A 14692-nucleotide genomic window follows, 5' to 3' on the forward strand; every position below is an offset into this window, starting at 1 on the left:
GGCCCGTAATCAACCAATCAAACTTTATTGGTATGGTAATATTTACCTAATTTGTCAAATCCTAAAAGAGGGTTATCAACCTTTTATTGTTCAATGAACGGGGAGAATTACTGTTGGAAGATGGAAGAAACTGGGGTTTTGTTTGACACTACTAGTGAGTGGAGTGAAGCTAATAGTACAGAAAGTGAGTGTAGTGTCTTAACACTTAGTACTTATTTATGTAATAAGAAAGACTCTGAATACAAGCAATTGAACTGGAGCTTCACATTTACTCAAACTAGTTAGTACCAGAATAACATAGAACAATACTGTGCATGACCAAGGGCGCTTCATCCTTAAAGGGGACATCAGTAATTAACAGAACATAACATTCCTTCTCTTATACAATCAGAGTTACTTTTACCAAACCACAACTGAAACATTTCCCAGAACTTGTTGTAGTTATTTTGCATCTTTTAATTTGAACTTGAACAGTTAGTTTTTGTTTGTTTGTTTATAAGTCTAGTCTGTCTGGTGGACGGTGCCTTCGTTCTGGGTAGCGCCTCAGATTGTCTGGAGGCTCCTGAACATCCTCAGTGTGTGCTTGTTCCATTATAGCGTCTGCTATAGCAGCACCTTCATCAACACGTTCCCTTCTTTCAGCCTGGGGTCTCTCTACTGCCCCACCGTCCTCTACAGTTCCTTGTGTGTCACTCTCGGGAGCTCTCTGGGCCTGTTCTCTCTCGATTGTTGTGCTGTTTTCCATGGAATGCATTTGACATGAGGACTCCTTGCTGTCCCCAGTCCACCTGGCCATGCTCCTGCTCCAGTTTCAACTGTTCTGCCTTACTATTATTCAACCATGCTGGTCATTTATGAACATTTGAACATCTTGGCCACGTTCTGTTATAATCTCCACCCGGCACAGCCAGAAGAGGACTGGCCACCCCACATATGCTCTCTCTAATTCTCTCTTTCTTTCTCTCTCTCGGAGGACCTGAGCCCTAGGACCGTGCCCCAGGACTACCTGACACAATGCCCCAGTCCACCTGACTGTGCTGCTGCTCCAGTTTCAACTGTTCTGCCTTATTATTATTCGACCATGCTGGTCATTTATGAACATTTGAACATCTTGGTCATGTTCTGTTATAATCTCTACCCGGCACAGCCAGAAGAGGACTGGCCACCCCACATAGCCCGGTTCCTCTCTAGGTTTCTTCCTAGGTTTTGGCCTTTCTAGGGAGTTTTTCCTAGCCACCGTGCTTTTACACCTGCATTGTTTGCTGTTTGGGGTTTTAGGCTGGGTTTCTGTACAGCACTTTGAGATATCAGCTGATGTACGAAGGGCTATATAAATACATTTGATTTGATTTGGTTAATGTGACGCCGCCACATTATGTCTGGGCTCACTTGAACCTGGTAAGTTCTGGGTCCCGTTTGTGTGTGTACGGTCCCTCTTGTCCATTTCCCTCCTCTTCTGTAGTCTCGCACCATCACTTCCTGTCCTGTTTGGAGATGGCGCTCCTGGTCACCGGAGAGCATCTTTGCTTGTTTGTTCAGCACTTCATTACGCCTGTTTGGCTTCATGATGTCCAGCTGTGTGCAGAGAGGCCTCCCGAACATCAGTGCGGTTGGGCTTTCATTTGTCGTGGCATGTGGGGTGTTTCGGTAGGAGGCCAGGAACTTGGCCAGTTTTGTTTGCAAAGTCCCTTCGTCTCGTTTTGCTGCACGGAGTCCTTGCTTTAGGGTTTGCACAAAGCGTTCTGCCAGCCCATTGGTGGCAGGGTGGTACGGAGCTGAAGTTGAGTGTTTGATTCCATTTACTGACATGAATCTTGTAAACTCGTCACTTACAAAAGCTTGCGCGTTGTCACTTACCAGCTGCAGTGGCAAACCGAAGCGTGCAAACGTTGTTCTGAGACACTCTATCGTCTGAGCTGAGGTGGAGGAGTCAGTGCAAAACACCTCTGGCCATTTGGAATGGGCATCAACTATAACCAGAAACATGTGCTTTTCAAAGGGACCAGCGTAGTCCACATGAATTCTCTGCCATGGCTCTGCGGGCCATTCCCATGGGTGGACTGGGACAGGAGCAGGCATGTGAAGGGTTTCCAAGCATCCGCTACAGTTCTTATTTTCTATCTGTTGGTCCAGACCTGGCCACCAGAAGTGGCTCCTTGCGAGCAGCTTCATTTTGACAATTCCAACATGACCTTCATGTAGTTGCTGCAAGACTAGATGTTGGCATTTCTGGGGTATCATGACTCTCATTCCCCACATCAAACATCCTTGGTACGTTGTAATTTCGTTTCTCCGCTGGAAATACGGAGTCAGCTCCTTTCTGCCAGTAGCTGGCCATCCTGACATGGTGTAGGTGTACACTTTTGACAAGGTCACATCTTTCCTTGTCTCCTGTTTGATAACTGTGCCTGTGACCGGTAGTGCCTCGAGCTGAGCGGTATGGAACATGTCCACTGCATCCACACTCCTTTGCCTTTCTCTTGTACATGGCAGTCTGGATAATCCATCTGCATTTGTGTGGAGGGATGACGGCTTAAACTCAATGTCATACATATGACTGGCAAGGAACAGGGCGTATCGCTGTAACCTGGCTGCTGTCATTGCCGGAATGCCTTTCTTTGGACTGAAAATGGAAAGCAACGGCTGGTGATCTGTAACCAGTGTGAAACTGTTGCCATATAGGCATGCGTGGAATTTCTTGACGCCCCACACTAGTGCCAGTGCTTCTTTGTCGATTTGTGAGTAGTTTTTCTCTGCATCATTCAATGTTCGTGACGCAAATGCAACTGGCCTCTCTGACCCATCTTTCAGTGTGTGTGAAAGGACTGCCCCTAATCCATAAGGGGACGCATCACAAGCCAACTTCACTGGCATTTCAGGGTCGTAATGCATCAAGACCTGTTCAGATGTTATGAGCCGTTTTGCCTCCAGAAATGCATTTTCACATTGCTCTGTCCACCGCCATGTCCTATTCTTTTCCAGGAGCTGATTTAGAGGCTGGAGTACTGCTGAAAGGTTTGGGAGGAATCTTCTGTAGTAATTGATCAGTCCCGTGAAAGATCTCACTTCTGTGATATTTTGTGGTCGTGGTGCCTGTACTACTGCCTCGATTTTGTCCTGTGTTTTGTGCAATCCATTACAGTCAATCTCATGTCCACAGAAGACAATCTTGTCTTTGAAGAACTCACACTTCTTTAAGTTTGCCTGTAGACCATACTCTTTCAGTCTTTTCATGACCTCTTCCAGGTTAGCCAGGTGCTCTTTGTCGGTGCGTCCTGTTATGATCATGTCATCCAGGATACACTGGGTTCCTGGGATTCCTTGCAAAATCTGGTCAATAGTTTGTTGCCAAATGGCTGGGGCTGATGCAATGCCAAACACCAGGCGGTTATACCTGTATAGACCTTTGTGTGTGTTTATTGTCAGGTACTGTTTGGAACTCTCTTCAACCGGTAGCTGCAGGTAAGCCTGTTTCAGATCGATTTTACTGAAGTGTTTCCCACCAGCTAGTGCAGCAAAGATGTCATCCAGGTGTGGTAGGGGGTATTGGTCCACATGCAACATTGGATTCACAGTTACCTTGAAGTCCCCACACATTCTAACAGACCCGTCTTTCTTCACAATAGGAACTATGGGTGTGGCCCATTCGCTTCTGTCCACTTTCGCCAGGATCCCTGTATCCTGCAAGCGATCGATTTCCGCTTCCACCTTTGGTCTCAGGGAGTATGGAACAGATCTGGCTTTGCAGAATTTTGGGGTTGCGTCATCTCTTAGTACAAGTTTTGCGGTGAAGCCTTTTACTGTTCCCATCTGATCACTGAAAACTGTGTTGTATTTATTCCGTAAGTGTTCCAGTGTTTGGTCTGTGCCTTTCTCTTTGGACTGGAACGTGTGGAGCATTTTCAAGTCCAATTCAGCTTTATTTTTGAAAGCCATTCCCTGCCAAATAATGGGGGGCCAGTTCCAGGCACCACATACAGCTGTAACTGCTGTGTTTGCCCCCCATAATGCAATCTGACCTGCAGCGCCCCCATTGGGCTCAATCTCTCTCCTGAGTAAGTCTTCAGCAACACATTTGTGTTCTTCAGCTTAATAGCCTTAAAGTGCTCATTGTAGACAGTAGTGGAAATTATAGACACTGCAGATCCTGTGTCCAGCTCCATTTTGAGGGGTTTGCCTTCGATATCTGGTGTCACCCATATTATGCTACTGCTGGGAGAAGTCACTGTGTTTAACTCCATTGTACCAATTAATCGTTCATCTGAATCACTGCCACTGTTCTCTGCTAGTGCATTCACAGACCCTTTAATTTTCTCAGTTTTCCTGTTGTGACTGAATTTGGCTTTGCATGCTCTTTGAATGTGCCCCCTTCTACTGCATTTGTGACAAATTTCGTCTTTGAAACGGGAGTCCTCTGCTCTGTGACCATCTCTGTCACACCTGTTGCATTTTTCGGCCACACAGGGGCGTTGTCGACTGCGTGAAAACTTGTGCAGGGAAATTTGTGACAGGTCGGTAATTCTTTTACTTTGCAACTCAAAAGTATCTTTAGTCTCGATTTCCATAGCCACAGCAATTTCAACAGCCTTTGCAAACGTGAGCTCTGATTCTGTGAGCAAACGCTTTTGAATTTGTTCATGTTTCAGTCCACAAACAAATCTATCCCTTAATGTGTCATTTAGGTTCTCTCCCAACCGGCAATGTTCAGACAGTTTCTTCAACACTGCTACATATGTACTAACACCCTCCCCCTCATTCTGATCTCTCTTGTGGAAACGAAAACGTTCCGCGATGAGGAGTGGTTTAGGTGATAGGTGATTTTGCAATAGCTCCACAATCTCTGTGAATGTTTTATTTGAGGGCTTCAGAGGGGCAGTCAGATCTCTTAGCAAACTGTATGTTTTTGGGCCAATTAAACTCCACAACGCTGGTACTCTCTTGTTATCAGCAATGTCGTTTGCAATGAAGTAATGTTCCAGTCGTTCAATGTAAGTTGCCCAGTTTTCTTGCGTGTCATCAAACACATCTATTTTCCCGATGCTAGCCATTCTCTTTACCTCCGGCTCCACGGGTCTTTGATCTGCCGCCTCGTTCTCGTCAGCTCTCCCCTCGTCCTCACTGCTTGCTAGCTGTTGTGCTACAGGGTCAAAATCTTCCTCTCTTCCTACGAACTCCATCTGTATTCGTGATGCACACTGCAGGTAATCATCCTCGTCGCCATTGTAGTGTCTTAACACTTAGTACTTATGTATGTAATAAGAAAGACTCTGAATACAAGCAATTGAACTGGAGCTTCACATTTACTCAAACTAGTTAGTACCAGAATAACATAGAACAATACTGCGCATGACCAAGGGCGCTCCATCCTTAAAGGGGACATCGGTAATTAACAGAACATAACAGTGAGAATGAGTGGGTTACAGTGGAGAAGAAAAAGGTAAACAAGAAAAGTAAAGCTATGTTGGAAAATAGGGAACCACTAGACTCGTTTTTGGTCCTCGTCAGGGTTTTGGATGAATGCTACTTGGGAAATCCGTTCAATGTCTCCAGGAAAATCTGTAATGTGTTGGAAGAAAGTGTGGAGTCGGTGAGAGTCACAAGAAGTGGTCTTATTTTTGTTTATGTCTGCGGAGCAGAAGAAGCTGTGTGTTGAGCAGTGGCGACCCGTCATTCAGGGCAGGTGGGGCTCTGAGACCAACATTTTTAGCAACAAATGTATAAATATTTTTTTTGGGTGGGTGCTTGCCTGTTTTGCATGTTATCTTGGCATTAATACGTGTCACATGTCAGTTTGAAACAATGTAAAAATATATATATTGAGTTAATAAAGCTGCATACAATGTTGGGCTGTGGTTCAAACTCAAAGTAGACAGCCCTCGGCTCTTGGGGGAATCCCTGCTGCTTTGTTTCTCTTTGGTCCAAATGATTAGCCAAGCAAGGGAAGTTTGCAACGCAAGCCCCTCAGCCCTCGTTTTTTAATGGAGTTTGCGAGTGTACAATTATGTTCACTTCGGAGCCTGAAAAGCCCCATAATTCAATTTGTAAACTTAACCTAAAGTTAAGCCTGAACTTAACCTCAACGTCAATATGGAGTCAAATACAAGTGTAAGTAAAAACAAATGTAATTAAGTTAGAATTTGTACTACTAATGCACAAAAACAAGTTTTTGTTTGGTTAGCTTTTGGAAATTGTAGAAATACAACATTTTCCTCCTTCAGAAGTAGCTAAGCAGGTTAATGTTAGTTAGCGAATTAATTTGCAAGCTATCATACAGTAGGTGTATATTAATAATTATGTAGTTAATATAAGTTGACATGTAATCACATAAAGCACCCACAAGCTACCGGTGGCTGAAAACACAATCATTGCGGGATGAACAGCTGATGAATTTCCTGGCAGAGGCGGTCCATTTTAAAAATCATTCCTTCCTCCCTCGCCCTTTGCCCTGCAAGTGTATACTCGTCAGACGTCTTGATACCTCATCAGAACTGCCCACTTAATTTGAGGGCTGGGGGATAGGGTATGTCTTTTAAGTGTTTGGAATGCAGCCATGGTCTGTTTTTTTTTAGTAAGGCAACTCCAAAATGCAGGTGTTTCAGCCTAGCTCAGTGCTTTCTGTGGTGGTGGGGCTGGACAGCAGAAGATAGGAGCATTGTGCCGTGATTGGCTCAGTGTTCTGTCACTCATGGGGTCCTTACGCAACAGCCAAGCTTAAGTCCTTAGAAAGGGTAGACATCCAACATTTCAGCCAGTGTGCGGGGGGCACTGGTTTGTCGGTACAGTATCTTTGATTGGACTGATCATATTAACATCTTACTTTCACAATCTTAATTGTGAAATAATGAAGAGAAATATAGATAAAACATATGTGCTCATCGGTGCTCATCGGCCATTAGACATAAACATCACACAACAATTTGGAGATCGCAAATTCAACAATGAGTGGTGTGTAAGGAATTGGTGACAGTGCCTAACTGCAAGCGTTGCAGCTGGGAAGTCGGGAATAAACAGCTCAAACTGGGAAAATATATTTTGAACGGTCATTCAACTCAGAATTGTAAATCTGTCATCTTTCTCTTTGATGATAAAATGTGTCCACAAGGAGACAGCCGCGCCATTTTCCTGTTCAAGCATATCACAACAAGTGAGTCCAAAAAGGTCTTATGCTGCTTCATAAATGATGTACTGTAGGATACCAGAGAGATATCTATATTGTAGCTAAGAAAGTAATACTAAGTGTATGTTGTGTAGTAAGCTGTTAGTAGCCCATGTGCCTCACCCTAATAATTTGGTCTATTTTCACCAACGTGGTATTGTAAACACATTGTTCCTGGACGGTGTGTGCTTGTTTACTAAATTGTATTGTACAGCTCTGACAGTGCTACTGATAGTAGTGATGGTGCTTGTTTTTTTCAAGGCACTAAATGAGGCTGAATTAACTGTTTCACTGCCCTACAAGGCTCTGCTGAAAGCCAGGTGTAACAGTGGTAAGGTGTTGGGACTCTGCTGTTGGGACAGCTTTATGTAGGCCCTAACAGTTTGTGGGCACCGTTTGTCACCGTTCTAGGGCAATTCATGTATTGCTTAGTGTTGTTGTGTAGTTGCTTTACTGGTATGCACCCACTTTAAGAAATAATCATTTTTGCTTCACTAAGATTTACATGCTAAAATCGCCACTGGTGTTAAGACAAAAAATATATAATTGGAATGTTTCCTGTATGGATTTTCGTAGCAGGGAGGCTATCAAGGGGGTTATTTATTGGGTGGAGCAAGAAATAAAGGCAGAAGATATAACGGAAGACATAGATGGAGTTGTTGGTGCACGCCGATTGACCTGTATGGTGGACGGAGAAAAGAAGTTCACTTCATCCATGCTACTGTTCTTTGATGAAGAGTCTAATATAATAATAATATAAGTCTCTCCCTTCTCATATAAAGTTAGGATTCATGAGATACCCTGTAAGAGCTTTTGTGCACAAGCCTCTTCAGTGTCATGAATGTAAAAGATCTGTCAAGTGTGTGCAGAAGGGAAGAATATCGTTTACCAGATGAAGGGAAATTCTGCAAATGTGGAGGTGAACATGTGCCTGAATTCTTGGAGAATGTTTTATTTAGTTTTTATTTAACCAGGTAGGCAAGTTGAGAACAAGTTGTCATTTACAATTGCGACCTGGCCAAGATAAAGCAAAGCAGTTTGACAGATACAACGACACAGAGTTACACATGGAGTAAAACAAACATACAGTCAATAATACAGTATAAAGAAGTCTCTATACAATGTGAGCAAATGAGGTGAGAAGGGAGGTAAAGGCAAAAAAGGCCATGGTGGCAAAGTAAATACAATATAGCAAGTAAAACACTGGAATGGTAGTTTTGCAATGGAAGAATGTGCAAAGTAGAAATAAAAATAATGGGGTGCAATGGAGCAAAATAAATTAATGAATTAAGTACAGTTGGGAAAGAGGTAGTTGTTTGGGCTAAATTATAGGTGGGCTATGTACAGGTGCAGTCATCTGTGAGCTGCTCTGACAGCTGCTGCTTAAAGCTAGTGAGGGAGATAAGTGTTTCCAGTTTCAGAAATGTTTGTAGTTCGTTCCAGTCATTGGCAGCAGAGAACTGGAAGGAGAGGCGGCTAAAGAAATAATTGGTTTTGGGGGTGACTAGAGAGATGTACCTGCTGGAGCGTGTGCTACAGGTGGGAGATGCTATGGTGACCAGCGAGCTGAGATAAGGGGGGACTTTACCTAACAGGGTCTTGTAGATGACATGGAGCCAGTGGGTTTGGCTACGAGTATGAAGCGAGGGCCAGCCAACGAGAGCGTACAGCTCGCAATGGTGGGTAGTATACGGGGCTTTGGTGACAAAACGGATTGCACTGTGATAGACTGCATCCAATTTGTTGAGTAGGGTATTGGAGGCTATTTTGTAAATGACATCGCCAAAGTCGAGGATTGGTAGGATGGTCAGTTTTACAAGGGTATGTTTGGCAGCATGAGTGAAGGATGCTTTGTTGCGAAATAGGAAGCAAATTCTAGATTTAACTTTGGATTGGAGATGTTTGATATGGGTCTGGAAGGAGAGTTTACGGTATAACCAGACACCTAAGTATTTGTAGTTGTCCACGTATTCTAAGTCAGAACCGTCCAGAGTAGTGATGTTGGACAGGCGGGTAGGTGCAGGTAGCGATCGGTTGAAGAGCATGCATTTAGTTTTACTTGTATTTAAGAGCAATTGGAGGCCACGGAAGGAGAGTTGTATGGCATTGAAGCTTGCCTGGAGGGTTGTTAACACAGTGTCCAAAGAAGGGCCAGAAGTATACAGAATGGTGTCGTCTGCGTTGAGGTGGATCAGAGACTCACCAGCAGCAAGAGCGACCTCATTGATGTATACAGAGAAGAGAGTCGGTCCAAGAATTGAACCCTGTGGCACCCCCATAGAGACTGCCAGAGGTCCGGACAGCAGACCCTCCGATTTGACACACTGAACAGAGAAGTAGTTGGTGAACCAGGCGAGGCAATCAGTTGAGAAACCAAGGCTGTCGAGTCTGCCGATGAGGATGTGGTGATTGACCACCGCCAGATCAATGAATACGGCTGCACAGTAATGTTTCTTATCGATGGCGGTTAAGATATAGTTTAGGACCTTGAGCGTGGCTGAGGTGCAGCCATGACCAGCTCTGAAACCAGATTGCATGGCAGAGAAGGTATGGTGAGATTCTAAATGGTCGGTAATCTGTTTGTTGACTTGGCTTTCGAAGACCTTAGAAAGGCATGGTAGGATAGATATAGGTCTGTAGCAGTTTGGGTCAAGAGTGTCCCCCCCTTTGAAGAGGGGGATGACCGCAGCTGCTTTCCAATCTTTGGGAATCTCAGACGACACGAAAGAGAGGTTGAACAGGCTAGTAATAGGGGTGGCAACAATTCCGGCAGATAATTTTAGAAATAAAGGGTCCAGATTGTCTAGCCCGGCTGATTTGTAGGGGTCCAGATTTTGCAGCTCTTTCAGAACATCAGCTGAACAGATTTGGGAGAAGGAGAAATGGGGAAGGCTTGGACGAGTTGCTGTTGGGCGTGCAGTGCTGTTGATCGGGATAGGAGTAGCCAGGTGGAAAGCATGGCCAGCCGTAGAAAAATGCTTATTGAAATTCTCAATTATGGTGGATTTATCAGTGGTGACAGTGTTTCCTATCTTCAGTGCAGTGGGCAGCTGGGAGGAGGTGTTCTTATTTTTTTGAGTTAGTGTTGCAGGAAGCAATTTCTGCTTGAAAAAGCTAGCCTGGGCTTTTCTAACTGCCTGTGTATAATGGTTTCTAGCTTCCCTGAACAGCTGCCTATCACGGGGCTGTTCGATGCTAATGCAGAACGCCATAGGATGTTTTTGTGTTGGTTAAGGGCAGTCAGGTCTGGGGAGAACAAAGGGCTATATATGTTCCTGGTTCTAAATTTCTTGAATGGGGCATGTTTATTTAAGATGGTTAGGAAGGCATTTTAAAAAAATATCCAGGCATCCTCTACTGACGGGATGAGATCAATATCCTTCCAGGATACCCCGGCCAGGTTGATTAGAAAGGCCTGCTCGCTGAAGTGTTTCAGGGAGCGTCGTTTGACCACTGACCCATTACGGATGCAGGCAATGAGGCAGTGATCGCTGAGATCTTGGTTGAAGACAGCAGAGGTGTATTTAGAGGGGAAGTTGGTTAGGATGATATCTATGAGGGTGCCCGTGTTTAAGGCTTTGGGGAGGTACCTGCTAGGTTCATTGATAATTTTTGTGAGATTGAGGGCATCAAGTTTAGATTGTAGGATGGCTGGGGTGTTAAGCATGTTCCAGTTTAGGTCGCCTAGCAGCACGAGCTCTGAAGATAGATGGGGGGCAATCAGTTCACATATGGTGTCCAGAGCACAGCTGGGGGCAGAGGGTGGTCTATAGCAGGCGGCAACGGTGAGAGACTTGTTTTTAGAGAGGTGGATTTTTAAAAGTAGAAGTTCAAATTGTTTGGGTACAGACCTGGATAGTAGGACAGAACTCTGCAGGCTATCTTTGCAGTAGATTGCAACACCGCCCCCTTTGGCAGTTCTATCTTGTCTGAAAATGTTGTAGTTTGGAATTAAAATTTCAGAATTTTTGGTGGTCTTCCTAAGCCAGGATTCAGACACAGCTAGAACATACGGGTTGGCAGAGTGTGCTAAAGCAGTGAATAGAACACATTTAGGGAGGAGGCTTCTAATGTTAACATGCATGAAACCAAGGCTATTACGGTTACAGAAGTCGTCAAAAGAGAGCGCCTGGGGAATAGGAGTGGAGCTAGGCACTGCAGGGCCTGGATTCACTTCTACATCGCCAGAGGAACATAGGAGGAATAGAATAAGGGTGCGGCTAAAAGCAATAAGAATTGGTCGTCTAGAACGTCTGGAACAGAGAGTAAAAGGAGGTTTCTGGGGGCGATAAAATAGCATCAAGGTATAATGTACAGACAAAGGTATGGTAGGATGTGAATACAGTGGAGGTAAACCTAGGTATTGAGTGATGAAGAGAGAGATATTGTCTCTAGAAACATCATTGAAACCAGGAGATGTCATTGCATCTGTGGGTGGTGGAACTAATAGGTTGGATAAGGTATAGTGAGCAGGACTAGAGGCTCTACAGTGAAATAAGCCAATAAACACTAACCAGAACAGCAATGGACAAGACATATTGACATTAAGGAGAGGCATGCTTAGTCGAGTGATCAAAAGGGTCCAGTGAGTGGAGAGGTTGGTTGGGGGTCACTGCGATTTAGACAGCTAGCCAGGCCATCGGTAGCAAGCTAGCATAGGATGGAGCTCTGTTATTAGCCACCTCTTGCGTTCCGTCAGTAGATTAGTGGTGTTCCGTGTGGTAGAGGGGATTAATCCAAATCACACAACAACAACAAAAATAAAAACAATAGATATAGTTATATGACCACAAACCGTGGTTAGCTGAATACTAACGATTTGCCAGTAAAGAAGCGAACTAGCTTCTGAACTAGCTTCTGGATTAGCTTCTGGATTAGCTTCTGGGCTAGCTTCTGGCTAGCTCCTGGCTAGCTTCTGGCTAGTTTCTAGCTAGCTTCTTGGAGTTTCTGGCTAGCTTCTTGGAGGATTACAGATTTGAGGTAAATAATACTTTTTTATGAATATAAATTGGTGAGGCGGGTTGCAGGAGAGTGTTTTGAAGATGAGTTGATGGAAAATAAAAATAAAATGTATGTGAATTTTTTTAAAATATATATATATACGGGACACGACAAGACGAGGACAAAAGACGTCTGAACTGCTATGCCATCTTAAGGAGTGTCCAGTCTCCTATCTGGAGATGTTGAGAAAATTGGAAGGAATGAGTGGTGGGGAATAAGCAATGGTAGTAGAGCCATCAAGACCAGTGAAGGCCTCTCATCAACCAAGGAATAGTAAAATGCTACATGTTAAAAAGGTGGACTTAGTATTATTTATTGCAATGATCATAATCTGTACAGCACAAGCGAAGAAGAAGTCTAACAAAATTGGAGTCATTGGAGTCAGGGTGAGGAGGTCTGCCCAACGTATCACCGGGGTCAAACTACCTGCCCTCCAGGCCACCTACAGCACCCGATGTCACAGGAAGACCAAAAAGATCATCAAGGACAACAACCACCCGAGCCACTGCATTTTCACCCCGCTATCATCCAGAAGAGTAGGTCAGTACAGGTGCATCGATGCTGGGACCAAGAGACAGAAAGAGTTTTTCTGTCTCAAGTTCATCAGACTGTTAAATAGCCATCACTGGCACATTAGAGGCTGCTGCCCTATATATATAGACTTGAAATCACTGTCCACTTTAATAATTGGAATACTAGTCACTTTAATATTGTTTGACATTTTGCATTACTCATCTCGTGTGTGTGCGTGTATACTGTATTCTATCCTATTCTACTGTATCTTAGTCTATGCCGCTCTGACATTGCTTGTCCAAATATTTTTATATTCTTAATTCCATTCCTTCCACTGCTTACTTTAGATTGTGGGTATTGTTAGATATTACTTGTTAGATTTGACTGCACTGTTGGAGCTAGAAACACAAGCATTTCGCTACATCTGCAATAAACTCTGCTAAATGTGTATGTGACAAATTTAATTTGACCTATTGGATTTCGAGGTAATTTTATGAGTCAACTAGTGTTATAACTGGAAGTCTACAGGAACAATTAGCATGCTAGCTGTTCCTGTTCATCCAACTCTGGGGAAGTAAATAAAGAGCCTCGTTGCCAAAATCTCAAACTATCCTTTTCGTTTGGAAGAAATTAGTCATTGGGGCTAATTACAAGGGGAGTCTTTTTTTGTTGTTGTGGTTATTCTGTAAAATTCGTAGGTGGGGCATTTTTAAATGGTAATTTTCCGGATGGAAAAACAGTTTGTCAACTTAAACGACCAAAACCAGAAAGAAAGAATTCAGAAACAATATTGAACTTAATATATTAATATATTATAATATATAATATATTAATAACTTAATATATTTTGAATAATACCATCTTTGAGAAGGAACAATCCAATGAAAGCTCCACGGTCAGGGCGAATCAGAAATACAAAAAACAGGCATTCAGGGCACATGCTTCTTGATTGTGTTATAGGGCACATGCTTCTTGATTGTGTTATGCTTGAGCAGAGGAACACAGCATTAGCCATGGCAGAATGCATAGAATTGCAGGATATTATCTTTAAAACTGCAACATTTTCTCTCTGCTCAATGAGAAAATGTTTAGAATTGCAGAAAATGTGCTTCATAAAAGCAACATTTTCTACTTTACCCTTCTAGCTATATGGCTGTTCAAGTGTGTACTTCCTCTTCCAATGAACTGTGGGGAGGTCAAAATATACAGTATGATGGGGATCCCTGGGTTGCCGGTTTGCCTAAGTGGGGGTCCTTGGGCACAAAGTTTGAAAACCCCTGTATAAAATGGTATAGGCTACTTTCAGTCATTAATTTCTTAGTCTCTCTTTCACTCCTCTCTCAAGAGGACCTGAGCCCTAGAAGCATGCCTCGGGACTACCTGGCTTGATGACTCCTGGCTGTCCACCTGGTCGTGCTGCTGCTCCAGTTTCAACTGTTCTGCTTGTGGCATAGCACTTTGTGACATCAGCTGACGTAAAAAGTGCTTTAGAAATAGATTTTATTGATAAATGTTTCAGGGTTATTTAATCAGCATTTATTAGTATCAATGAATATTTGATTAACCTATTACTATAAATAGTTTTTGATACGATATTGAATTTGGGTTCAGATTTTGTGACTTAGTAAGTAGTCTTGAACTCACCAAAATAAATCCTCAGGCTTCAACCTCATGATCAACTCTAAACTTAGATGATCTACTTACCTGGGTGAGTTTTAGTCGGAGTAATGTATGTGTGTGTGGAAGCTACATTGAAATGTTAATAACTTTTTGTATTACCAGTCACATTGCAACTAATGGAGAATGAGCAAATGATTACGTTAATATTCCCTTCTCCTGAGCAATGTAGCTTTCATCGGTTGCAATTTATGATCCCTTTTTCCTTATCAATGATTTTAATTTGCTGTCAAAATCACCTCCATTAAGGACATTTACTGGAAGACCCTGATCAGACACAAGACAATGACACAGTGGATGGGAAATCTATTAAGACTACATTTAATGTTTTTGTACAATACAATT

General features: G+C 43.3%; 2 protein-coding genes across 2 annotated transcripts in view; both read right to left on the reverse strand.

Annotated features, from left to right (window-relative positions):
* LOC127914349 (L-rhamnose-binding lectin CSL2-like) overlaps positions 1-14692 on the reverse strand; it is a 67808-nt gene that overhangs the window by 9403 nt on the left and 43713 nt on the right. The gene's annotated exons all lie outside the window — the stretch shown is intronic.
* On the reverse strand, positions 210-5402 carry LOC127914348 (uncharacterized protein K02A2.6-like). The gene has a single exon (XM_052490113.1). It carries the CDS (start codon positions 3934-3936, stop codon positions 1327-1329), a length of 2610 nt encoding a protein of 869 aa, XP_052346073.1. The 5' UTR covers positions 3937-5402; the 3' UTR covers positions 210-1326.

Source organism: Oncorhynchus keta, chromosome 31 (assembly GCF_023373465.1).
Source record: "Oncorhynchus keta strain PuntledgeMale-10-30-2019 chromosome 31, Oket_V2, whole genome shotgun sequence".
In the NCBI taxonomy this organism is placed as follows: domain Eukaryota; kingdom Metazoa; phylum Chordata; class Actinopteri; order Salmoniformes; family Salmonidae; genus Oncorhynchus; species Oncorhynchus keta.